This window comes from Plectropomus leopardus, chromosome 6 (assembly GCF_026936395.1).
Source record: "Plectropomus leopardus strain MGB_pleo_1.0 chromosome 6, ASM2693639v1, whole genome shotgun sequence".
Classification (NCBI taxonomy): Eukaryota; Metazoa; Chordata; class Actinopteri; order Perciformes; family Serranidae; genus Plectropomus; species Plectropomus leopardus.
The window spans coordinates 11,427,067-11,454,630 of NC_142181.1; the positions used below are offsets into that span (position 1 = coordinate 11,427,067).

At 38.5% G+C, this 27,564-nt stretch overlaps 2 protein-coding genes across 3 annotated transcripts in view; both read right to left on the minus strand.

The window, feature by feature from the left end:
- The window catches only part of LOC121943405 (mitochondrial intermediate peptidase-like), a 38,391-nt gene extending 17,038 nt beyond the window's left edge, over positions 1 to 21,353 (minus strand). The window contains exons 1-16 of the mRNA XM_088078724.1: positions 20,799 to 21,353; positions 17,346 to 17,519; positions 17,092 to 17,180; positions 16,833 to 16,919; positions 16,658 to 16,721; positions 16,349 to 16,531; positions 15,101 to 15,257; positions 14,848 to 14,896; positions 11,385 to 11,445; positions 11,104 to 11,156; positions 7,758 to 7,911; positions 7,412 to 7,489; positions 6,503 to 6,710; positions 5,622 to 5,731; positions 5,358 to 5,432; positions 3,773 to 3,889 (exon numbers count right to left, since the gene is read on the minus strand). Coding sequence (XP_087934850.1) covers positions 3,773 to 3,889; positions 5,358 to 5,432; positions 5,622 to 5,731; positions 6,503 to 6,710; positions 7,412 to 7,489; positions 7,758 to 7,911; positions 11,104 to 11,156; positions 11,385 to 11,445; positions 14,848 to 14,896; positions 15,101 to 15,257; positions 16,349 to 16,531; positions 16,658 to 16,721; positions 16,833 to 16,919; positions 17,092 to 17,180; positions 17,346 to 17,519; positions 20,799 to 20,945 — 1,806 coding nt within the window. The 5' untranslated portion in view covers positions 20,946 to 21,353. The remainder of the gene's footprint in view (positions 1 to 3,772; positions 3,890 to 5,357; positions 5,433 to 5,621; positions 5,732 to 6,502; positions 6,711 to 7,411; positions 7,490 to 7,757; positions 7,912 to 11,103; positions 11,157 to 11,384; positions 11,446 to 14,847; positions 14,897 to 15,100; positions 15,258 to 16,348; positions 16,532 to 16,657; positions 16,722 to 16,832; positions 16,920 to 17,091; positions 17,181 to 17,345; positions 17,520 to 20,798) is intronic.
- Positions 21,354 to 23,496: 2,143 nt separating this feature from the next.
- Positions 23,497 to 27,564, minus strand: part of brwd1 (bromodomain and WD repeat domain containing 1) — a 29,605-nt gene continuing 25,537 nt past the window's right edge. For both annotated transcript variants that reach the window (XM_042486272.2, XM_042486271.2), the window contains exons 42-44: positions 27,117 to 27,446; positions 26,778 to 26,933; positions 23,497 to 26,066 (exon numbers count right to left, since the gene is read on the minus strand). In XM_042486272.2, coding sequence (XP_042342206.2) covers positions 24,649 to 26,066; positions 26,778 to 26,933; positions 27,117 to 27,446 — 1,904 coding nt within the window. In that variant the 3' untranslated portion in view covers positions 23,497 to 24,648. The remainder of the gene's footprint in view (positions 26,067 to 26,777; positions 26,934 to 27,116; positions 27,447 to 27,564) is intronic.

Sequence of the window (27,564 nt, forward strand, 5' to 3'; positions counted from 1 at the left end):
GCCTTCTGGTTTGGCACTGCAACTGAACGGAAGTAGATATCAATGGCAAAAAATGAATCATAAAACTATTAAATCTCTGCTGACAAATATGTCAACCACTTTTTTTCATCTTTTAAGCTGTGTCTATTGTATTTATGATATTATAGAGGTGGGAATAAATATACCTTTACCTCCAATAACTAAACACTAAATTACAACATGCCAGCTCCTCCTTTAAAGGACAAAACATGGAAATTCCTAAATGGTAGAAAGCCCCCTTCTGCTCTCCTCTGTTCTCCCTGCAGTTGCCTGCGGGGGCCCTTCTCCATATCTATAAAGAGGAGCTCTTTTATGATCTTTGCAAACGAGGACTCTGGGGGAATTCAGCTGGCAAACACTCAAACATTCAGCCAGTTAAAAAAGACAGCAGCTGCCATAGTTAACATCACCATAACAGACTGCAGATGCCTCCCTCCAACTCCACAACAAAAATTAAACGTCTTAATGATTTATGCTCCAACTGCAACTGAAATAATTGACTGAATCAAAAGGATCTCTGCAATTTATGCACACAAGTTATCTCTGTGCCTCAGTGAAAATCCTTGTTCATTTTATAAACTCTGGTAATTAAAGTGACTTTAATCTCCGCTGCCCAAAACAATGCATTTATTCAGCATTAGACTGTATTTATTCCCACATTTTGAATGATTTTTTTGGTCATTTGAGGGTAGCAGAAACAAACTGTCATCATGACATTGACTTATTTTCACCTTATAAAGTTATGGCGAACTTGGCAGCAAACAGTTGCTTATTTACACTTCTAATAGATATGAAGTAACATTAGCTTTTATTTTAAGTCGTGTCCAACATTTACTCTGCATTTATTTATCATCCATTTTTTAATCTCCTGACCAAAAATAACTGGCTCTGCTAATCGCAAACCTTCTGCAGTCTGGCGCTGAGCAGTTGTCGAACAGTTGGTTTGTGGAGCCTTCTCTGAAAACCGAGCCAAAGAGAGCGATAAAAGTGAACCAAAACAGTAAAGTTATGGTCTATAAAATCAAAACAATGAATTAAAAGATGTTAAAATAGGCCATTAAGCTGACTCTCTTCTCTTTTCAAATTACACAGTCCATTGGTAATAAAGACATATTGACCATGCCAGCTTCAATCTGGTAGGCTTCATTGAGAGTTTGATCTAATTTTCAAGATAAACTTGAGTACATATTTTATAAGGCACTGTATGCTTTAGGAGATAATATTAATGCCATTATAAAAATAATATCAAAAGTCTGTTTCAACAGTTTTGGTTTGATTATGTACAGGGTGATACTGTGAAATCATAATCACTGAAATTATTATGCCATAATTCTGATAAAAATGTACTGTTCTAGTCTATTTTATTTTTAGTCCTTATAATGAAAGACCAGGAAACTAAAAGTACTGCATAGTGGACAAGTAGAAACAGCATCACAAAAAATTATTGAACAAAAGAAAAACTTATAAATTGTATATTACTTTCAAGAAAATACCTCCAAAATGATGCTACTGGATGACAAGGTGTAATAAAGTTTGAAACAGCTGTTTGAGAGCTTAAACTGGGGGCTGCTCATCTTTGATCCAACAGCATTAAAAATGCTTAAGCTCCAAAGTGTCAAGCTGACGAGTCTCCTCTGGGCTGCAGTGACTTTAATAAGAGTAGAAACCTCTCCTGAGAGGAGTTCTGGCTCAGGAAACCAAAGGCAAGCTAAAGTTGACTGAGTTTGCTTTGTCAGCTGGGCGCAGCGGTGATACAATGCCTCGGTCGTGTCGTGCCTCGCCGTCATGAAGATCAGAGGCCTGTTTTAGCTGTCTGGAGTTAGTTCGCACACTGCCAAAAAAATTACAAATTCTGACACATACAAAATAAATCCAGGTATTAAAGGTGAAAATGCAAAAAACAAAAAAAAACAGTTTTGTGCTTTCTGTTTTAATTTTAACTTAAACTTGGGAGAGCCAGCCTTTTATTAAAGACTTTTGTACTCCAGTGCATTTCCTCTGTGGTTTATGGCCGCTGATATCCTGGAAACAGATGAGCAGCTATTAAAGCACAATTTCGTGTGCTGTTTGAGTCTTTGACAGGACACTTTAAACACTCGTCAAAATGTGCCACGAAAATGATTTTCAGACTTCCGAGCTCCTCTTTGCCTCCAATCCCTTCACTTCACATCAAATGATTAATGTCGACTTTTGTAAGGCTGCAAGTGGGTGACATGTCAACAAGATATCCTTTTGATCCATACATACAAAGGAGACAAAGTCAGCACAGGCTTTTCACTTTGTTGCTCTTGTAAGTGAGATAAAAGACTTTTTGTTCTTTCTAAACTCAACTTGTGGAGTTTTGCTCGTGGTGCTAAGGTGCATTTCCACATTTTTGTAGGATACTTTGGATTACATGTGCTTGAGTGTGCATCAAAAACACTCCTCATTTAAAAAAAGAAAAAAAAGGGACCGTTTGGTCCTGAAGCATTCAAGCCAAGAATCGCAGATTACAGAAATGTCAACACAGCAAGCAGAACATCTTGCTTTCTGCCATTTATTTCCAAATATTATCTTCGGCTCAAGGGTAAGCATGTGGTCTGTGTTAGTCGCAGCTGATCCTCTCTCCCTGCACACAGCGGGAAATGATAGCCCTGCTCTGTAAACTATACACATGTCAGCGTCACCCTAATGTTTATAATCTGTGGCTCTCCGTAACCTATTAGCCACTCAAATGTTCGCTTTGCTGTGGAAACTTTCCCTGAGCCGTGTTTCCATGAGGATGGGTGAAGAGAGAGAGAGACACACACACACACACACACACACACACACACACACACACACACACACACACACACACACACACACACAGGGCAAATTTGAAAAAGAAACAAGTTTAAGTAGAGTCCGTCAGTGAAAAATCTAAACAAATCTGTTTTCACTTGCTCCAATCCAATTCAAGAAACTGCAATCATCTTCAGTTTCTGTGGAGTTCAAATGAGGAAAACAATCCTGCTGTGGTTAGCTGTGCACACAGAGGAAAAGTGTCTGTTAGAGCTTTCAGTGTGGTTTGAAAAGTTGAAGAGGAACGATTGCGACAGTGGGAAACTATATAACATAAACCACAACCTCTGGAGAGGGAGCTACAAAGCAGGGCGCAAGCAGAGGAGTGGGAGGACAAACGCTGGCCGGGACACTGACGTTTGGGAGAAAATACAGCAGTTTTGTAATCTCTATTCCTGATGGCACCCCACATAATTACAGCCCAGAGTAAATGCTCTATGAAGGCCATTCCTGGCTAAATTATGACTGTGCGTTTGATTCCCTTCTCCCTCCTGGCCTCATCCCCTCGCCCACAGCTGCGAAAGTCGGGGAAATAGGGAGCTTTTTTCATTAAAGGAACGGGAGGAAGAGTTTCAAATATTGCCCCCAGGGAGAGCTCTTTCAAAGTAAACCTCTGCTTTGTTATTTTAGCAGGGCTTCAAAAAAAAGGCTTTAATCCCTTAAACGCTGCTGTGCCTGGGTAAAAGATATAAAACCAGAGAGAAAGGAAAGAAGGAGAGAGAGTATAGAAAGCTAAAAGGTCTTTTCAGTCAAGCTTATGTATTTTCTGTGCTGTGATCAACTGAGCAGTGAGAGGAGGGTCTTCAGGGAGTCACGAACAAAACTTTCCACAAATTTTCAAACCTCAAAAGACTGTAAGCGACATAAAGACACAGTATCAAAGAGACAAGCTGGTTGGTGTTAAAAAGCACAAAGACAAGGTGGGATGTACCGTATTGGGCGTATAAGGCAAGCCGTAGAATTTCTGCTGCATTTCCTTCAGGATGTCTGTGGTGGAGCGGTCCTGAGGTTTGCTGTGGTAGATCTGGTCCAAGACGGCATAGAAAATCTGTCCAGGAAAAAAAAAATCCCAGAAAATCAGTACTGCTATACAAACTGAAATATTTCACTGCTGCAAAGATGGTCTTTTCATAAACCTAGGCAGTCTATGCAGTGTTAAGATGCGAATGCTCACAAAATTGGTGCTACCAGAATGTACTGTGCCACAATGGACCAGTTTCATACTACAGAAATGGAGCTTTGTTAGCTTCATGCGCCACTAAGCAACTATTATCAGAATAAATGGGGTCCTGCCTCTAACGCTGTATCAAGGTCTCTTCATACATTCATGATACTTCAGCTTCTGCTCTTCATTTTCTATCATTTATATAATGTTATTATGTTGCCTATTAATATCAAACATGGCAAAACTTATCAAATCATGGGGTAAAACTTTGTAAAAGTAATCCCCGTATGCAAAAACCTCAGGCTTGAGACTGTTCCAAAGACTCCTTTTCCAATATTTTCAACCTTTGAGACAAGCTGACGTCAACTTGCGATGGAGTTCTTCATGTGGTCATCCACTCTGGCTGCTCTAGTACTACTGCTTACATTACGTACACCGCTACATGAAGCTGCATACTAAAATCAGGGAAACATGCAACCTTGGTTGCCAATGATGTTACTTTCTTTCCAATCTTGGATAATATTCCTGCTTAAACATGTCCAGTTGTGAAGATCTTAGTTTAGAAGCTTTTATTTGTGATTTTCATGCCAGAACGAACCCATATTCTTCGTTACAGTCATTCCTGGCTGCAATGATGGTTAAGAGACACTGAAAATGCTGACCAATCCTAGCAGAACTGGCTTTTTTGTGAAGGGGGCTTAAAAAGACAAGTGCTAAAATTGATCATCTCAGACAGAAGGTGAATACAGATGTTTTTTTTAATAGATTATATGAAGAAATAAAGTGATTTTTGAACAATAAAGCATGTTAGCATGTTTCAGTAGAAACCCAATTAAGTAAAAAGTGCAATAGGTCCCCTTTAATACGAAAAGAGAATTAATACAGCACAGTACTTCTCTGCAGTGGTAGAGGTCTCTGTAGAAAAAGGGGGCAATGTATTTATTATCACCGCAGAGCCGAAATTTCTTTACCATGAATAATAGATCTAAAGAAGTTTAGGACTGTGTAATACCTGTTTGTTAATCCAGCTAAAAGACAGATAAGCTCAAAATGTGCAGACTTAGACAAGGAAAAAAAAGTAATATGGTTTAACTATTTAACTTACAATATCTGACAAACTCAGTTTTGGTTTCAATACCATGTTGATAAGAGAGAAGCTTAAGTAACCCCTATAACAACAAGGTTCTGATAAAGGTTTATGGTACGTCACATTAAAGGACTGGAGGCTTTTGTACTTGACAGATTGTTCATCACACAACACTCAGCTTTTCTGCAGCTGTGTGTTCTTGTAAAACTGAAACGCACTTAGATATAATTGTAAGGGATGTGTGTGTGAGGTTAGTCATTGTACCTGCAGCTGGGTGTCTGCGGCTCCACACACCTTCTTCGATTCAGACAGACGGTTCACCATACTCTCAGGCAGCGGCTGAGCACACAATGACAGACAGAATAAATCAGACGTCATTTTCATCTCATCCAAGCTGAAGTCAGCTGCATCATCAGCACAACAGCCAACGTGACACAGTCTTCTAGAAATTATTTATCTTCAACCATTTGGTTTTTCACCTCTTTTTAGTATTTCACACTGGTCTTTATTGTGAAGTTTTTGGCATACCTGTCCAGTTTCATAATGGCGTGCAAACTGGCTAATGACTCTATAGTCTGTGGCAAAGTACTCCATGAGGATTGATGGGACTTCAGCGAAGTCAGTCGCACATCTGGTTCCTGGAGGAGAGATGTCACAGCTTTGATATAAGAACACAAAAATTAAAACAAAGTAAGGTCTGACCAAACCAGACAGGACTGACGTGATACACAACTGCAATGTGACTGGTACTGTGCGTCATTTTAACCATCCACAGTTGTTTAAACGTAATCAAATACCACATCTGATATAAAAAGAGATTTGGAGAAGTGAATAAGATGGCATTGAGTTACTGCTAATGCAACTGTTGTGAGATTTCAGACACAATTGTAAATTACGTAGCATGTCTCAACAGATGTAAACATGGTTTCCATTAATGAAACAGCCCCGAGTTGAGTTAATGCATGCCATTAGTAGTGTAAAATAAATACTTTAGGGATCTGGAATTACTGGAGAAGATATCCAGCAACTTTATCTGACAACTGAAACAGTATCGGATGACAACTTTGGTAGCCAGGGATAATCTAAAGCTCTCCTCAGGGCTCACACTTAGAAAGTGGATTAACCCTCTTTTTTCAATTCCCCACACTGTAATGAATAACCTCTAGCTCCATATTCAACAATTTAATTCTACAGTGTGACATTTGGGAAGCGCATAGCTATCAGTTAAAGATACAAAGCTCATAAAATGTCAAACATTTGCTAAATCCTCTGGTTTGAGAACACCTCCTGGTGATGATGTGTTACAGTCCTCCTTCGTTATGTCTCACTTAGATATTTGTATTTTCTATGTTGATTTAAACTCAAGTGAATCTTGTGGTTAGAGCACTCGGTCTGTGCTCACACCTCACCTGTCACATGCTGGTAGCGAGTGCGTCCCAGCATGGAGTGCATGGCGTGTCCCATCTCATGGAAGAGGTTTTCCATCATGCCCGGAGTGAGCAGGGTGGGGGCGCTCTTGGTCGGGTGGGGCAGACTCAGCATCAGCACCACAACGGGCAGCTGGTACTGACCCGTTTCCTGGCACCAGCGGCCGCCTCGGATGGTGAAGTGACAGTCCTGGGAGGAGGAGGAGGAGGTGTTAGGCAGCGAAAGAAAGACAGATAGAAAAAGATAATGTAGATGCATATTTTGATTCAAGTAAGAAAATAACACAAGTGCAGGTCAATGATTCCAACTATGACTTTTCTTTTCTGGCACCAAATGATCATTATTTCTTAGTATATTAATAAAAGAAACCAGCCTTTTTCTGTTAGAGCTTAGCAGCTGTGAAACTCCCTACCCAAGGACGTTAGGTTGGCGAAATCTGCTTTTAAATCACTCCACAAAACCTACTTTTACAGGAAGGCTTTATTTTTTTACAGTGAATCAGTTGTTAGTCTAGTTTCTATCCCTCTTTTGATGAATCTTATTTCTTATTACATACAACTTATTGTTGTGTTTGTTGTTGTAATATTGTTTTTTATTAATGTTTTTGCTGTCTTATCATGATGGTGTGTACTATTCGATGTTGTTCTCTAAAGCACAATAAAAATAAAGTTCATTATTACCCATGGTGTTACAGTGTTATCAACTCACTGGAGTATGACAGTAACATGGACTTTTATTGTATTATGCCAATAGAGAATATTGGATCTGAAACCTGAACTGAAAAGAAAAAAAAAACTTAATATATATAGAGAGATCTACTTTCAAAGCAGAAACTAACATAAAAAAAACATGAAAATATTGCATAGATGAGCGCCTGTTTATATGCACACCTGATGAGGTTTATCTTGCCGGTGGAAAAAGTCACAGTAGATGTATCCCAGTAATCCCTCTGTCTCATGTACCACAGCCTGGAAACAGACATAGACATAAAGAAACATTAAACACACACACACACACACACACACACACACACACACACACACACACACACACACACACACACACACACACACTAAGTCCTGAAAAACTTTGATCTTTGAGAAACAGACCCTTGCTACCACATGGTAAAAGAAAAATCTTTGGTTTAATGTTGGACATAAAGCAGACTTCAACATATTAGAAAGAGGCATTGAGCCAACACAATCCCAGACATTTTGCACTATTAGTAAGATTTACCAGTTTGCGGACATCCTCGCTCCAGACCTCTCCAGCACTGGGGTGTTCGGACATGAGGGACACACCATACAGCTGAGAGAACAGGTTGTTCAAACCTTCCATACAGGCGCCCAGAGACAAATACGGACTGTACAGACTGGGCTCTATGTTGTACCTGCAATGAGCAAAACATTATTTTTATTATTAAAAGTCTGATATTACTCGAGATTGGTCCGTGTCTGGCAGTGAACCGGGGAATGTCATACTATTTAAAACACAACCAGATAGCCAAATATTGCAAAAGGCCTTATAGCCAACCTTATTAACATACACAATTATTTAAAGGACAAGCTATACACAAGCATGACAATGACATGCTGTGGAAAAATAATGGCCACAGAGACATCAACCATTGGTCTGTTGACTGTTTTAAAGTCTCAAGTTTCTGCAGTTTTATGAGGGATACACAATACTGTATTTTTTGCTTATATGCCAACATAAAAAATAACTAATTTGGCTGATAACCAATACTGATACCATATCAACATCGATGTCCACTTTTTTCCCACCTAACTGTAGTGATCTCTTTTGTAGAATAATAAACATCATATTAACATTATTGTCAGATTATGTTTGAAGCCAGCCTTGAGTGGCTATTCGATGAACTGCAGTTTTTGGCACTTCCGTGTTGGCTTCATTTTCAAAGGCTGCCGCTTGGACAAGGACCCCCCTATTTAAACCGAGCACATCATTTCTTTAATAAGTCTGGCGAAAACTCCCCCTGACCATAATGCATTTCTGATATTAACCAGTCAGACAAAACCACAAAACTGCCAGAGCTGAGGGCGAGCAGAGGGCCACCCCTCCATGTATTCATGCTGCTATGAGGCACTTCAGATAAAGACCGTCAAACCAAAACGCTTGTTTGGCTTGAACACCACATCTAGTGTATTATCAGTGACGTATAACAGACTGCTGCTGAGCACAGCTCCGTTTACCACACACACACACACACACACTCAGTACGTCATTTCACTATGGTTTGAGCATTTTCCAGTTCAAAAGGTCCCTGAAGGATGAGTAGAGATAAAGAGAAAGTGATTGATTGAGTGCTTGAGAAAAAAAGCATGAGATAGTGCCTGGTGGTGTTTTGTGACAGAGTTGTTGGCTCTGTGTGTGTGCGTGTGTAAACTTGAGTGTTGCAGAAAACAGAAGCCGCTCAGGGAAAATCGCTTTTTAATGCAATCAGACTTGCATCCTAAATTTCTTTAGGAAGCTCCTGCCAACGAGCAGAGCCTAAAACCACAAACAGGAGAAGACTAGAAATCTGTGGCAGCATGACAGAGGGGAGGACAAGCGAACAGATCCACATCTCCTCAGAGGTCCTGGGAACAGTCACCAACACATGGTTAAAGACACGCACACAATGTGTTGGCCGCTTAAATCCAAAGGACACATGAGGGATCCATAATGTCTGCAATAAAGATTTATTTAAAACTTCTCTGGAAGATTTGGCTCACCATGTTATTAGTCTCTGGTGAGTGCTGGGGAGGAAAAGTGCAGCTCATTAAGAACAGTGGTATCTATAAATGTTAGAGACATTCAGTGGGGCTAACCACTAAAAAATATAGCAGCTTGAGTTTTAAGACTGAGAATACCAAAGATGTTCACTGTATAAATGAGTTTAAAATGAAAAACAAGTTTCAGAAACAGGGCGTCCTGTCAGCCTAAGATCTATGAACTGCACTGTCTCTGGGACCTCTGGTGCATGTTGTTCCCCATCTCTCTCTTCCCTCATTTCCTGTTATCTCTCTAATGGATATATCTAATAAAAGGCAAAAAAAACAAGTGTTTCTAAAATGAAATCAAAACAGCTTGAAACTGTTACTATATAAAAGGCAGCTGTTGGTGAGGACTGCAACTATTTCTTATTGAATTGGAGAAAAAATAATCAGATTGATTATTTCTTCCAGATGTCTTCCATTCATTCCTCTTGTCCAGAGAACAGTCAAAAAAATCTTCCATTTACAAAGTTAAAACAGAAAAAAACAGCAACTTTTCTCATTTTGGAAGGCTGGAAACACCAAATGTTTGGCATTTCCTCCACAAATGAGTTACAAACTCTCTCAGATCAAAGGTTTAAAGGTACAATATTTCTCCAAAACACTGTGTAGACTCACGCATAAATAATGCCTCCCAATCACTTATGACTCACTACCAGTGTGTGGTGGTGTTTTCATCTGCAGAGAACCTTCTCACTCCCTGTTTTCTTATTTTGCTGTGTCCAGCATGTGAATATACACTTCATATGATGGCAAAGGCACGATCCGCCTTGTTCTGCTTCAGATTGTCCTACCCTGACATTCTTACTCTAACCAATTCCACTCCTCTTGCCTAAACCTAACCATCCAAACCAATGATGGCAACAAGCACTAGCCAATCACAAGGAGAGTAGGGCAAGTCATGCCTTTGTTATCCTAGGAAATGCAAATTTATGTCTGGGAGGTTTCTGCAGAGCACGCAGGTAGAGTCAGGAGGTAGCAACCAGGTGCCAGACCGCGAGCAGCACATATCCAAGACACAGCGCCAAAATACACACGTATATAACGAGGCAGAACACCAAGCAGTTTGCTTTCAGTTTCACTGGCGAAACAGTTTACAAACAGTAACAACAATTGCTTCACACTTTACCTTTAACTGTGTTGCTTGAGAATATGTGCTCTGTAGTATATTGTCACATTAATGTGGGACAATCATGGAGAGATACTGATGCATAATACACTCTATTTTTATTTATCAATTAGTAGTACTATAACAGTGAACAAGATTCTTTAAATTTGGATGGAATAAAGCAAAATATCATTTATCATATGGAGCGTAGGTTTTCAGCATCAAAATCACATGAGGGGAAAGAGTAAGAACACCATCACAACAACACATCACAGCCAGAGGTCTTTATGTTAAGGACTACAGTAATGTAGTCACGTGTCAAACAGAACTGTCAAATGTTTAAAAAGCTGCAAAGTGCACTGGGCCTAAATGGCAACTTGTGTGGAGGACAACAAAAAATGCTTGGACCAAAATGCTCCAAACACTGAAAAAATAAAAACAACAGGTTGAGGCAGGAGATTATCCCAGATCACATTGTCCTGGATGAGAGAAGAAAAACTCCCATGCTTCTCCCTTAACACCTTTTGTGACATCTGACACCTGAAGATGAGCTGAGACTCTATAACAACATTACACCTCAGTGGAATATGGAATTACAAACAAGTAAAAAAGAAAATCACAAAGATACTGATCGGGATGACTTTATCAAATGACAGCTGGCTGAAAAATAAGGCTTCATAAGATACCAACTACTCACCTTTCAGCACGCAAGACACCACTGAGGTATGGATGATCCCATGGCATGAGCTCCTATAAAACACCAGCAGGAGTATTTTATTGACATGTGATATCATATCATACAAATAACACTACATTTGAGTAAATTGGATTGTAGTCGAGCTAAAAGAGAATAGAAATATTTTACATTTAACTATTAATTTTAAATCTTTACTGATTACATACATATTGAGGGAAATATTTGCAGGAAAATATACTTGTACGTATAGAATATGTTGTGGGGGGGTGGGGGTCACTCACAGAATTACGAGGGTTGAGTTTTTTCCTCATGCCCCTCATCATCTTAAAGTCTTTGGCTGTTCTGCAAGATAACAAAGGAAACCACAAAAACAGGTTATGAGATAAGTGACTTCAAGCATTTGTTCCCGACTCTCTACTCGAGTCAGAGCCTTTCCCAGCATGCATTTGACTGAAAATAGGGAAACGCACTGGACAGGCTCTTTGGTTAGCTAATATTTTGGGCTGTTTGAGGAATCCCAGTGTATTAAAAAAACAGCTTAGGGAATGTGACAAGCAGAAAGGGAGTCCATGCAAGAGATTAAGTTAAACAAACTAAGGTTAACAAAAAAAAGAGTTGGTAGAACAATAATATCAGCTATGAAAGCAGTGCACAGATGTGTGTTATGTTTGCTGCAGAGGTGCTGAAGGTGCAAAACCAAAGAAAACAATGCAGTGTGTGTCACATTCTGCCAAATTAAACATATACCATTTTCACAAGTGTCCACATTACACTAGAATGACAATGCTGCAAAAAAAAATACTCCCATGTAACCAGTGTCCTAAACGTCTAACTACCATCATCCATCTTGCCAGCTCTAATCCCCCAACCAGCAAACCGGGATCCAGAGAAGCGATGTAAAGCTGAGAAAACGAGCAAGGTGAAACCAAACCTCATCACAACTTTCCAAAAAAGTGGCCTGAAGCATCACAAAGCATAGCTTATGACATTCTGCCTTTACAAAATCACAGCTACCAAATGCAAACAGTAACCGAAATGCTGACCAAAGCAGCAGGCCAGAGGTTGCTTTAAACCAAAGCCTCACTAGCCAAACAAACTGTCCCAAGATGCACATATGCAGATGAAACCTACCTACATCAACAAATCTCAACCAAAAACAAAGCACACAGTAAACTGGAGTGTTAATACTATAGCTGTTTGACCAAGATGATGATACAACACTTAAGGTAACAACTTCCTCACTACAAATATGCCACTTCCTCTCCTTCAAAAGCCATGAAGCCATGAACCAAAGCATCTTTAGTCATATCAGGCTCAAAATTAACATGAGACAAGACAAAGTGTTCAAAGTCACAAACCCAGAATACAAAAACACAAACACATGCACTAGAATATGTGTAAGGATGAAGTCAGAGATGAGCACAACAGAGCTAAAGCTCCTCAGCCCTGTCCATCGTAACCAAACAGAGTGGTTGGATCAGTAGTTGAAGCAGTGCATGAATGTGTAGCGTGTGTGCTGCCGAGGTGTTGAAGATGCAAAACAAAATGACAGTGATGCAGGGTGCATGTCAGCTGCAGGAAAGGAGACACACAGTGAGCGCATAAAGCAGCTTTTAGTAGGTGTCGACCGATAATCGGGGCTGATATTTAGCATTTTACCAATTATCTGCATCAGTGTTTTATTTTCATGATCGCCAATAAAATTAATTTACGAATAAGTGTGCGTATTACACTCAACCGACACCAGAGAAGGCAGAGCTATACATGCAAAGAAAGTGTCAGCATGGTAGAAACTTTTACTTTGTAAAACCTCAAGGAGCTATTTTAAGTCATTCATTTGGTGTTTAAATTTACACTGAACTATTTTTTTTAAAAAGCTGCCGAATAAAACGCTGTTTATAATGTAGAAAGGTTCAGTTTTGATTAAACTTTTGCTAAAGGCATTAAGCAACGTTTTGTGTTTGAGTTTGTTATATTTCAAACTCTTAATTTTGAAAGAAATATATTCGTTTTTATTGTAAATAGGGGTGGGGGGAATCGATTCAAAAACCCTAAACATCGATTCTTAACCCTCTAAAATGTTTATCATTTAGAAAAGTCTTAATAATTTCAGACCGTTTGTCGGATCGTCTTACTTCTTTCGTTAGCGAAAGCTCCCGAGGGAATTATCCGATGCATCGTAGCTCTTTCAGAGGCCTCAGTATCCAGCCTGGGAATTCGGGTGTTTTAACGGGACCTTGTTTAATAAATACGTAATGATGGATCCGATATTATGTTTCTTTCGTCCATATTTTATCCATATTTCGATGATAAAAGTACACTAGCATCGATGCTAAACGCCATATTGGTTTCCCATAGTTCCTTTCGAGAGTTCAAAAGTTTGTTTTGGTCCTGTCCACCAATCGGAGGACGATACGACGCTTTGTATCCGCTTACGTATGCCATACGTCATCCGAAGCAAACTGCACTGTGATTGGCCTAATCCTGCTCTATCTATCGCTCTGTGTTATTGGTGGCGACTAGTGCATTAGAATAAACTCTGGTAGCCCCTATAATAATACTAATAACAACAACAATAACAATAACAATAATAATAATAATAATAATAATAATAATGAGACAAGGGTAAATCAGGAGACAGTCTAACAAGCAGCAGGGCTTCATATGGATGTAAACTCCTTGTTCACTGCAGGCAGAGCAGGCAGGAGAATCAGGGCCCTCTCTGAAGTGTCAGGACTGTGATGTGGCCCTCTGCATCACCACAGATACAGGAGCTGCCTTGCAGAATGTTAAAAATAATGGGATACACAAACACCTGCAAAAAACAATGGGACTTTTGTTTTTTGCAGCTGTTTGTGTATCCCATTATAAGTGTGTCCATTGTTTTGAACTATAATAATTACAATGTTTATTTTTTCACTTTCTCCCAACACTTGGGAGAAAGGTTTTCTACAACAAAAAAGCTTGTACATAATAAAACCTCAATCATTTCATACACACTTTACTTTTATAACATAATATGCCACTGGCAAAACAGACTGGAGTAGATCCTGAAATTACACCTCCAATATTTTGAATCGAGAATCGATTCTGAATCGGATATTGTTTTGAATTGAAAATTGATCTGAATCGAATCATGACCCCAAGAATCGTAATCAAATGAAATCGTGAGCTACCAAAAAAAAAAATCACACCCCTAATTGTAAATGCATATTGGTTTCAACTATTGGTCTCATTAAATACTAATAATCAGTGTCGGTGTCAGCCCTGAAAAGACAATAACGGTCAAATCCAGCTTTTACAGCTGGGAAGGCCCATGTGAGCCTAATCAGCCAATAACCCACCCATGTCAGACAACTGCCTGCTGCGGTTGACCGGGAGAGCCTCCGAGACATTGGGAGGGGCATCACACACAGAATATTTATTCACATAAAAACAAGAAGGTGAAAACAAAACACTAAAAGCCTGGGGCCCTCTGAATCTGAACCAAGAGTGGAAAAATGAAAAGAACTATTTCAACTGCTCCAACTCAAACAAAAATAAATGTGTGGGTTTTAGGAAACAGACTCTAGGGCATCATGCACAACCAACAAGCATTGATTTGACAAAGTCTTTAATGACACAGCAGTCTTTAAAGACAATATAAAAAAAACAAAAAAAATGTCATTACAGCAATCAGTGGACAGAATATTGGATCTCTGTGTTTTCACATCTTTGAGAAAACTTTTAAGAAGTGAACCATACCTGTCTGACAGCTTATCTGTTAGCAGCTGAAGAAAGCTCATCACCGTCTCTGCAAAGGGCAATAAAAATTAAGTTGTAGCACATAAAACTATTTGAGACTTGTTGCCAGAAGCACAAAAAGACCAGCCAGAAAAATAATTTCTGTGTCTCATAAAATAAGAATTAGCAAAAAAGACTAATTACATCCTAATAGTTCCCGCTCTGTCTGACTAATGATAACTATGTCGATGCTGAAGCAAAGTCATAAATTTACCTGGTGTTTTGGCCATCGTTCCCTTCAGGGCTCTGTGTCCGTACGAGTCGTAGCCCACCAGTTTGGCTAGTTTGTATCTGCATTTTAGCAGCTCCTCCAGACACTCCATCATGTCTGCATTAGGGTAAAGGTAAATCCTGTAGGCAATTTCTCGCACCTACGAGTGTAAGAGAGGACAGCTCATAATACTACAGAACATTTAAAAGGCAACATAAAAACAAAAGGCAGGAAGTAGAAAAAAAACCCAATCTGCTAATCAAGAGTTACAAGTCAAGAGATTTTTGAATGGTCAGATTTTGACAACAATTATTACCTTACTCTAACCTGCAGATTATGACATGTTAATGCAAAGTAACGTTTTTCTTGTGCCTTAGAGAGTGCTGTGACTTTATACACTGCTGTATAATGTTGCTTTCTATTGTAATTTTTATCTAGATGGTGTTTTTAGCCTCTTTCATGAGAGACATTGGAAATACTGATTTGTTATGAAAGCGCTGGTTCCCAACTTGGGGATCGTGATCCAAAAGTGGGTCACAAGTCCCTACTGAAGAGACCGCAAGTGACTCGCAAACGTGTCAGGTTTATAAAAAGCACACTTTATTTTGAAGTACTGACTTTAAGGGCCTCTTTTATCATGTCAACCTTTACGTCATCGGTCTTGAAGCTGTAATATGCACTTTTCTGGTTGCAGTGGTTTATATTTACCAAATTTTAGCACTTAATCCTGGTAATATGTTCTATTTCACTGTGCTGTAATCCCATGTGTTTACATCTTGTGAAATAAAACTGAATGTGTGATCATTTATTTTATGTGTAGACCTTGAGCTAATGACTAAGGAGAAATCGGGACCCTGTGGCTGGACCAGCTGGGAACTGCTGTATTTAAGGTTATAGAAAAACTGTTAACATATACAAAGTCTGGTCTCATAACTGTGTAACATAAAGTTCTGAAAGCAACAGAAATGTAAAAATCATTAAACTGAAGTTATTAATTTGAGAGAGAGTATATCTGTACTGATTTCATAGCTACCAGAATTGCTTACTGCTCAACAAATACTTACAGACCAATATTTTATCAATAAAAATGGTGTTTTAAGATTTTAAAATAGAATGTCATTATTAATCAGGGCAGAATAGGCTGTTAAATTTTTAACCTCCAAGTCCTCGAAAATGACATATGGTAATGGCGCCACCTGCTGAGCAAAAAGGAGAAATGTTCCAGTGACCCAAAACAAATAAAGCACATACCAAGTCATCAGGGGAATCTGCATGTAATCCTCCAACTTGGATGAAGCTTCCTTCACTTGCAAAGTGTATGTGTAGATGCTCAGGAATGGCCGACCTCGCAATTCTGTTCGGCAGATGAGAACCGACCAGAAACTCGTTGTTTAGATCCAACAGCTTCACGTGAAGAGCGACTGCCTCTTTCCTCTGCAGAAACAAAAGCAGCACGTTCAGTAAATGTATAATATTGCAGAGGGGAGATTAATATTAAAACGTGCTGTATTTGTGTATTATCAATAACATGTATGTTATCTAATATTATGATCGTCTCACCAGTTTGTCATCGAGATGAATTCCACTGATTTCAAAGTCGAACATGAACAACTCTGCCACTCGTCTAGAAAGGCAGAAATAAAGCTATGATCATGATACAAGCATTAGACATTGATAGAATATAAGAGATGCACAATAAAATCTATATACTAACAAAGGTGACAGAGAAAATTACCTCGTATCAGGGTCCAGCTGTGCCACAATGTCCGGATCATCAAGCAATATTTTCAGGCTCTTGCATAGTTCAACATTAGTGTTCAGCCTGAAACACAAACAACATCTACTGTGTGCCACTGAAGCTCTGACTCACCCAAAGCTTGCACAAAAATGTATTTTAACACTGCATGCAGTATAATGCAGCATATTATCTTTTTGATAATGAGCTTAAAGGGCTTTGGTGTTTATTAAAGAATTGTGTTAAAGGTGCTTCTTACTTCTCCACAACTGTGCCGATCTCTATGCAGGTCTTTTCTGCAGCCTCCCGAAATGCTGGATCTGGATGTGCTACTTTAACAAAGTCTGCCTGTAACAGGAAGGAAAAAAATGACAGTTGGCTTCTAACTCCACAGAAAGGATGAGAAGTAGAAGACACACAATACATGAGTTACAGAGGAAACAACTGTAAACTGCTATAAAACGCTAAAGCCAGTAAATGAAACATTTAGGACATTTCAGGTGTTAAACTCACCAGATCAGCCACTCTACATAAACCATCTGAGAGCTGGTCAAAAGACTCAACTGTCTCAACCCCTGGAGGACAAGAACACGCTTTCTCCACCAGACGCTCCGTATTCTTCAGAGCCGCCTCTGTGACTACCTGGAAACCTGCAGGACAGTGAAGCTCAGGCACCCCAAACAAACCCTGCAACCAAAGGTCGACAAACACAAACACACATTTGAACAATTTATTTACAGTATGTCCACATGTCATCCCCACTCTCTCTCCCTTTTATGCTTAAGTTGTCCTATCAAATGAAGGCAAAAAGCCCAATAAATAATCTTTAAAAAAAACACCACAGTACTCAGTTTTTAGGGGTTTAAGTAACAGCATCTCCACATATATGGCGACTGCCAATAATAACAGTGACAGCACAGTACATTGCAAGCCGTTTAGCCCTCTTTTTGGGCATCGCAAGCTGTTGAAAGCCTCTAATGACCAACCTGTGAAAAGGGTTGCAATGGTATTAGACTGTCACAGTACGATAACTTTATCAGAACAGCGTTTTGAAAGTATCATCATTTTTCAGAATCTTGACAGAAATGTTAGTTTTAGTTGAACAAAAGTTTTATTATTATAATTAGGGCTTGAAACCATTTTTAAGATGAAAATATGTGTAAAAAGTCTCCATTTTGAAAATAATTAAATAAAATAAAGGTGAGATTCTCTGTCCAGTCGAATTTATTTTTCAGTAGCATAGATGAGCAAGTGTTCAGGGTATGATAATCCAATCCAACTTTCACATCACAGTACACCTTTAAACCTAAATATCACAGCAACCCCACCTGTGAAGACGTCCTAAGCTGCCAAATATGAAAGCATGTAGCCTGCGCCTTTAACCTAGCTCTGAGATGGTAGGAGTGGTTTGTATTTATGACTTTGTTCATAAAGGTCTCCTCCAAGTTAGAGTCAAAGGTGAAAGCTACCTCGAATCCAAACACCTCTTTTGACTCTCCATTAACAACTACAGCATCTGGTGCATCCACATCTGCACAGACAGATGTGGAAAAGTAACTGGGTTACTGTTACAGAGACTGAACATGGAGGGTTTGACACAGGAATATTTTTTTTACATTCTAAATTAAAGGTAAATAGGTGTGATATGTCCTTTGTTATTACGTACACTATTAAATGCATCTATTTTAATTTGTCTTTTAATTTATTCTTTTATCCTGTCATGGTCGTGTTTAATTCTATTATTGCTATCATTTACGTGTTTACAACTTATAATCAGTGCAAAAGTCTTGGGCCACTTTGAACTTTATTTTAGCAAGATTATAATGACCATACATATTTATTTCTCAGTAGTCTCTTTACTAAAATACAACCAGTATAAAGTATTAAAAATGCAAATATTTCAGAATAAAACAACCGTATGAGGCTTAAGTTGCAAATATTTACTGTGACCTCCACGTCCACTCAGCATGTCTTGAACTCTCTCAGGCAATATGAGATTTACAGTGTTAATCTTCTGTTGCATTTACACCAGGTAGCATTCAAGACACATCCAAAGCTCAATATTGATTGTTTGAGCTTCCTTTTGTTATGGTTGTATGATTCCCTGTTTCACACTAACTATTGACTTCAGTCAGAAGAAGCCATTTTGCTTTTACTTTTATGCTGTTTTAGAACATTGTACATGTTCTCTGTGATCTCTGTGATCCTCATTACAACTTTTCTAAAACAAAAAATATGGTGGCCTAAGGCTGTTGCACAGTACTGTATATACTTTATTTAACCAGGTAAAAAACTCACTGAGATTTTAAATCTCTTTTCCAGGAGTGACCTTGCCAAGAGGGCAGCTTAAAACATGGTTACAACAATAACTACAGACAAACAAATGCAACTATCACACTGATATGCATTTACACTACAAACTAATATCTTTCTGTAAATATTAAGAATTTGGAATATAACAAACTCCAACACAAAATTTTGTTTAAATGCTTTTAGCAAATGTTTAATCAAAACTAAAACATTCAACATCAAGTACAGCAAGTTCCCAGCAACTTTCTTTTAATAAAGTAAAGTAAAAATTTAAGTTTAAATTTAATAAATGAAAACAGCTCCCTGAGGTTTTCTAAAGTAAAGGTTCCTCCCAAGCTGACGCTATCTTTGGACTTTTCATTTATTAATTTTGTCAGCAAAGATAATCAACAAAATGCCAAATATCGATCTTAATAATCAGCCAGGCCAATAATCTGACGACCCCTAGTTTCTATCTCTATTTCTCAATATCGTCCGTCTTCAATCTGATATGTTTTTGCCTCAGATCTCTTGTTTAATTTTACCTTAAATTTTCTCTGGCCTTAGTTTGGCATTATTGTTTGACTCTTGTAGTTATGTTGCTTCTGCAAGAAACCCTTCTTGCTTCTGCTTTGCTATGTTTATCAAAGCACTGCTATAAAAATAAAGGTACTTATTATTACTATTCTGTCATGACATGCTATACTCTTATATTTTCTTAATTCTCTGGTCAGAGAAAATACAAAAGAAGTCAACTCCAGATGTACCAAACGCTCTATATAGAATATATATATAGAAATCTCTCTTTAGTCCTGAAAATGAATAATCCAGTCACTATAATTACTCTGAAACATTATCTTGATTCCATAAATAACATCCATGCATTTTTTAAATGTTATAAATAGAAAACATATTTTTCCTTGCACTGAGTAACAATTTGTGGACTCTGAAAGCAGGATATTTTTCTCTTATCTTGGTAAGAGTGCTCTCGACCACTTGTGAAATTTTCTCTTGCAGACGTGGACAAATTTGTTGGTACCCTTCTATGAAAATAGAAGAAGCCACAATTTTCTCTGAAATAACTTGACACTGACAAAAGTAATTGACATCCATTATTGTTAATTCCATATTTAATGAAAATAGACATTTAATGACATACTTTACTCTATGACATACCAAAGGGACACAGGTATACATGAGACAATTGCGTTTAACTCGATCAGTTTTCAGGAGGAATGAAACATTGTTTCAATGAGCTGTAAGCTTGCTTGTGTTGTACGTCGCTTTGGATAAAAGCGTCTGCTAAATGAAATTGTAGAATTGTAGAAATTGTAAGGCTACCAACAGATTTGTCCACGTCTGTCCTTAAAAGAAAAGCAAACATAAGAATATATCGGTGAATCCCAAAAATCAATGGGTGCTGACAAAATAAGGGCAAATCCTGGATAGGAGCAAAAATAAGAGAAAATTAGTTCATAAATTATTTCTTGCCCACAAACACACACACACACTCACAGACCGGGAATTTCATGTCATTTTTTCTACCACGAAATAACACTCTATATTTACGATACTGAACCACGATATAACTCTATATCTGCGTTACTTCACTGAGGCTGCATGCATTAATGCAGCAGTAACAGTAACTGAACAGTCACACTAAAGACAAATACAAACCACGTTTTTCTCGAACAGGTTCAGTCTCCTGTGAGGTTTGGCGTTGAAAGCAGCTCCAACAGGAGACCAAGTCGTGACATTTCTCCGAACAAACGTCCATAAGTTTCGGTGCTTGACAAAGTAAAGTAAGCTCTTACACGCAGACATTTTGAACTGAATGTGTTGATGTCTACTGAAGCCTGAGGAGCTGACAGTGACTGACAGAGGACATGCTAAACTTTAGCCTCACTGCTAACCTGTTTGCAGAAGCCACGAATGTTTACGAATTTAAACAGTATTTAAATATCCGAAACCTTTCTCTCCGACGACATTAAAGGCTGAGTATTTTTGCGGTGTGTGTAAAAAGACGAACTGGTCATCACATACAACTGCTCACATGTTAGCATACTGACTATCAAAGCCAATCGAACTGACTGTAGCAGGTGGTACTTTCGTGAAATAAAAAATATAAATAAAATGTATCTTTTAAAAGGCAGTCTTCAAAGAACAAATGGCATTATGACTCGGTGTGTGTTATTCGGAATTGTGATGCATATTTCTAATTGTTTCTAAGTAACAATAAATAAAAACCGCCAAGTCAAATGTGCTCGAAAGTGCGATGAGCTACCGAAAACATTACGTGATGACGTCACAAAGAAGCGACGTTGTTTGTTTTTGAAGCCACTTCAAAATAAAAGCAAGTTCATGTCTTAAGACCTAAGACCGAAATACATTCAAAAAACCCCACTTTTTTTATTTGGTTTATCCTCACAAAAGCTATTACACTGTCATCTTCAATTATTTTTTTCATTTTTTAACCGTTTTTAGGCAGCAAAATAAAATAAAATAAAAAGAAGAAAAAATATAGAAAAACGAACAAACAAAAATAGAACATGGGGTGTTGAGAATTTTAGATCAATGAATAGAACTAAAAACAAAGGGTTGAATTATATTGAAACAAAAGAAGGGCGATACACATTATCCATTTCTTCCAAATTTCTTCAAATTTCAATTCAAATGAAAAAGTAATTCTTTCCATTATAAAGATTTCGTGAATTATCATACCATTTCTCTACTGATGGGGCCTCTGTCTGGAGTCATTTCCTTGTAATCGCGTCTCTAGCAGCTAAACAATAATATTTCAAATAAGTATTTTGTGTTTATGTTTGTAGATGTTCAAAGTAAAATGCCAAACAGGAGTTCAACCCACTTAAATGTGATTGTTGTCCCAAATATAGTCACTAATTCTGTGTAAATCTTACACCAAAAAGCGTTTACTTTTGGGCCCAAAACAAATGGCAGTGGTCGGCTTCGTGGGAGCCACACGTCCTCCAGCAGCTGGAATTACCTGAGTGATGAGACTTTTGAACAGGTGTAATAAAAAATCTACAGAGACTCTTCCAGCCAAAAGTCCTCCACTAACTGAGCTTGATATTCTCCATTGTAATTCACAATATTTCTTCCAAAGTTCTTCAGAAATATAACAATGAAAATCCCTCTCCCACTTTTGTTTTACATAATTGGTATTAACAATCTTGCCTTCCTGAATCCCCTTGCTGTATAATCTTGAAATTACCTTCTGCCTGTCTGTCATATAGGCACCAATGAAAATCTTCAATTAATCATGTTCAAATGCTTTTTGACTCTGTTACATAGAGCTGCTTATGTGCTGATGTACCCGAAGAAATCTAAAACAGTCACGATTATTTAACCCATAAAGTCAGTTCCCTGGTTAAAGAAGGTACAATATGATGATCTTAGTGATAAATTAATCCATCTATCACGTTTTTCCATCAAATTTTTAATCTGTTTTTTACCCCCTAAATGCGTCTGGATTGGAATTATCCCGGATATATTCAATTCGTTTTCTTTCCATCTTTCCTGGTAGTCACAGTTGCACCAACAAACCAAAATCCTCAGTGGATTGATATATAATGATCCTTCAGGCAGGGGAGTGCCAGTCCTCCCTTGTTCTTTGCCGATAAAAGAAGAAATACATTCAAATTTATCTTTACAAGAATATTTATCCGCTGTAAAAAGTGCTTTTTAACTGTTCAACATTTTCGGAAAACAACAGCACAAATAACAGCAAGAAATAATAAAAAGAGATAAGAGAGAAGCAAAAGGGCAATCTGTTTTAGTTATTTCATCAGGAAGAGGATTAATTATTTATCAAAAAATCAATTGTTTTGTCCTCCGGGATTGCCTCATGACATTTTAATGGCCGTTTGGCAGTGAATTATTAAGAGGTAGGGCACCAAAACTACGTACAATATTATTGTCTCTATATGCAATTAAATGTATGACAAAATAGATAATTTAAGTCCTAAATACGGATACTTGACCTAGCGAACTAAATGTCATTTAAATGATTTCATTTGTCATTTTGGAAACTACCTTACTCACTGTAAGCATATTTACCAAGTAGTAAAATATTCATTTAAATCTATACCTTTACATAAATTCATTGGAGGCAGAAATACATATTCTTGTCCTGGTCTTAGGTTTTAAATGATCAAAATAAATAATTATTTTATTAATAATAATAAAATTAATTCCTGTCTGAGAGCCACTGTAAAGTCCCTTTGAAAAATAATGCAAATCTAATATTGCATTTTTTGCTGTCTGTTACATTTATACTTGCAAACAATAAACTGAGAAAAACAGATGTTTTTGTGTAATCATGTTGTCACTGAATAAGGTTAAATCACACAGAACACACCTTGAAATGATCTCTTTATTAATATGAGGAATAACTCATTCATTGCACTCCACAACCACATTGCGTTAATAGTTTTCCCATGAAATTGGTGTAGTACGAAAAACATTAAGCAAAATGTCATAAAGCGACTGCATTTAGAAACCTCCCCATAAACAAAACTAAACCATGTGACTGGCAAAATGTTTAAAGTCAACTCTGAAAAAGAATTTAATACTGAAAGTAGGTAACACAGGACAACAATAAAAAGGTCTTCCCAATATGAGAAATCACAGTTATTTTGCAATAAGTACTTTTGGTTACTTGTACTTGGCAAAAAGGTACCAATTTGTGACATATGGCAAGACAATGCAGTTAATGTAAAATAAAAAAAGGAAGGAAAAAAAAAATTTGAAATTTAAATAAAAGTTTTGCTACTGATCACCAAACCTGTCAATGGATTCTCAATCACGTATTTACATCTATTTACTAGAATACAACACAAAACTAATAAAAAAAAAGAAAAAAAAAAGAAATTGTACGGGGAGAAGAATTTGTATTTGTTCATTTGGCTCATATCAACTCATAATACAGTCAAGCATGAAGTGTGTGGATTTACAAAGGAGTGCTGTTGTCGAAAGTCTGAACATGGATTTGTTTTGTCCCAGTGAGTGTGCTTGGACATCTGCCGACCTGGAATTGTTTCTTGTCCTTACCTAAGCTCAAAAAACAACTGCATGTCTGAGACTACAGTAAACTTAGTTGACCCCTGAGTTTCTAATGCAAAACTAGTGTATGAAATACCTCATTACAGTGTTTCTTAGTGCAAGCCAGCAATATGCTTGATTAAACAGAGGTATATTAGATAGCACCCAAGCTGACAAGATTCCCCAGAATGGTAACTCTGCTGGCCAAATCACAACAAGCAGTATGGGAGGTGGCGTTTTGCTCTGTATCCTTGTGAAAACCAGCAGTTCAAATGCTTGAATTTGTATTACATCTATAAACATGTTTTTCATAGAAAATATAAATATCCCTGAATGAAACAGATTCACAGCATTTTCTTTCGAGGACTCCAGTGCTACTACCATAACGCGGCCATCAAGTGTTTTTAAAGGTCTCCAGTTAATATCCGTCTTCATCTCTCCTCTACAGTTCCAGCCGCTACGCCCTTTATTCGCTGTCGTGATAATTTACCGTCCGTTTCCCCCGGTTACGGGTGTTCACGCGCGTCTTTCGCTGTGGTTTGCTGTACGACACGTCGCTGTCGTCCTCCTCCTCCTCTGAGGCAGACCGTTGGCGGCGCTGCCTGAGCTGGCGGCTGACAGTCCTTTCCCCAACCCCAGACCGCCGGTGACTTCTCCTCTTTGGACTGCTGTGGGACCCTGAGCTGGCGTACGAGTTTTCAGAGGCCGAAGACGAATGCTCACTTTCTGAGTCAGAGCTGTGATTGCTGCTGCTGTAGCTTTCCTTTCGTTTGTGTTTTGGCCGCCTCGTGTTTTTCTTTACGCTCCTCGAACGCCCAACATCGGCCTCCTCGCTGGAATCAGATTTGGAAGAGGTTTCCTCCTTGTTGCTGTTACCTTCCTCTGGTTTGGATTCCCTTTTGGGACGTTTTGAGGAGCCCGACTGGCTATTTTTATTGTTCTTGGACGCTGGCTCCTTCTCTTTGTCCTCCTCCGCATCTTCGGAGTCTGAGGTGTAAATACGTTTTCTGCTGGAAGACAGCTGATTCCTGGCTTCATTGGGAGAGCTTCTGTTAGAGTCTCTCTTATTACACCTGTCTTCCCGTGACACTGTGGCTTTTTTGTTACCGTTTCCCTGTTTGCGCTGGCTCGCAGAGGCAGACTCTTCCTCAGAGGGAGAGTTGTCACTGATGTATTTCTTTTTTGGTAGTGCTCGGAGATTCAGCCGTCTGTTTGATGTGTTGTCTGAATTATCTGACTCTTCGTCTGATGAGCCAGTGGAGCGTTTCCTCCTCGACTTCCTCTTGGGTTTGTACTCCTGCTCAGAGCTCTCTGAAACGGAGGTGTTGCCACGAGGCCGTTTCGATCTCGTCTTGTTTCTCGTTGGCCGCTTCGATCTGGTTTCAACTTCAGATTCCTCACTGGAGTGGTTGCTTTCTTCATTTTTTTTCAATCCTTTCTTGCGTGGGCTGGATCTCTTTGGGGAATCACTGAGTTCCTCCGATTCAGCACCATCCAGTTCATTAGTTGAGGCAGATTTTTGTTTGTCTTGGCTTCTTGATGGCGAAACTTTACTCTTTTTCTTAGAGTCCTTGTGATTTGCTTCCTCCACATTTCTTCCATTTTGGTGTGGGCGTTTCTGAGAATTGTGGTCTTTGTCTTCGTCTGAGCTGACAGGAAGTTTGCGGCGTGTGGTCCTGTGTTCAGTGTCCTCTACCTCCTCCTCTTCCTCCTCACTTGTAATCCTCTTTTTCCTGGCTGGAGTGGTTGCAGTGCTTCGAGATGGTTTAAGAGTCACAGAAACATCAGCTTCTTCAGAGCTCTCCTCTGCAGCGTCTTCTTGCTCAGAGTTGCTGTCGGACGAGTGATGTTTCGCACTGTGGCCGTTGACATGGGACAAAGTATCTGCAGAAGAAAGGAGGGGAAAAATACAGGTGATTAGTAGCCGTACCATATCACTCAAGATAATGCCACTATAATTTTCAGGGATCCCACACATTTTCACAGACGAAATTTCAAAATTTTCCCATTTCTTTTCAAGGATCTAAAATATTTACAGCTGCCCTGATGATGTCAGAAATTTGATAATCCAATGATTTCGTTTTTTCATTTATATTGTTAAAAAGGAAAAACGTCACTGAATTCCAAAACAAAAAAACACGCCTTTTAAAAGTTTAGTTTTCCGTAAAAAAAAAAAAAAAAAAAATAAAAAAACTCACAAAAAGAAAATCGCCATTTTATTTACATTTTAAATGCGTAATTTGCGGTGGATATTATTTTAACTATTTATATTTTATGCAGAATCTGAGTTACTATTTTTTCAAATGAGAGTTTTTGTTTCATTTTTGAGTATTTGTAGGCAAACTTACATTTATGTTGACATATACAACTATAGCACTTATTTTTGGTGCAAATATATGATTTTAAAATGCAATAGTTGAATATTGTTTTCAGTATTTTGTCATATCAAAAAGAATATTATCTCAAAAATATTGTGATATTATTTAAGGGCCAAATCATCCAAACCTTACTGATTAGAGAAACTTTCATTGCAATTTAAATCAAGTGGCAAATAAAAATCAAATTCTGACATTAACCAGTGAGGACATTTCTCACCATTTCCCTTTGGCTTAGCAGCTTGTCTTGATGTCTTCTGTTTGTTGGACCTTGTGTCTCCATTCTGCCGATTCTGGGAGGAGGATGAAGCATCACTGTCATTGCCGTCCCCTTCATCCTTCGATTCGCTACCTGATTCCATCGTTTTCCGAGACGCTAGAAGACAAAAAAGGGCAGAATTTAGCAAAAATCTTTCTTAGCCCAAAACATAAAGATTTAAAAGGACAAGATCTAGAAGCATTGTTTCTGTACATTTTGTTGTAATTCTTTCTGAATTTAAATGTCATGGCTAAAATTTAGGATTTCATGATAAAAATACTAAGAAGGGCATTTCTGTACCCCGTCTTGATGGCTCTTCATCAGACTCTGAGCTGCTCTGGATCACTGCGGTGCGTTTGCTGGTCCGCACTGAGTGGCGGAGGCGGCTGCTGCTCCTTCTTGGCTTCTCCTCCTCCTCCTCCTCCTCATAGTCCTCATCTGACGCTTCAAGTAGTTTTATCTTATTCACAGCTGCCCTCGCCGTCTTTCTCTTGAGTGACCTGCGAACCGTGATTTCCTCTTCCTCTTCCCTGTCGGAGCCCTGGGATGTGGCTCTGTCAGAGTCCTGCTGGTGACGTCTCTCCCTGCGAGACGACCTGCTGCTGTGGCCGTTCACCTCTGCTCTGCCCTCTGAAAACAAGCCACGAGGAAGGATGTTTAACATATTGGCTGGTAGGGCTGGACCCAAATATTCAGCTATTTGGGTATTCGTTAAATGGGTAGGCATTTGGTTTTCAGTTTAGGCATT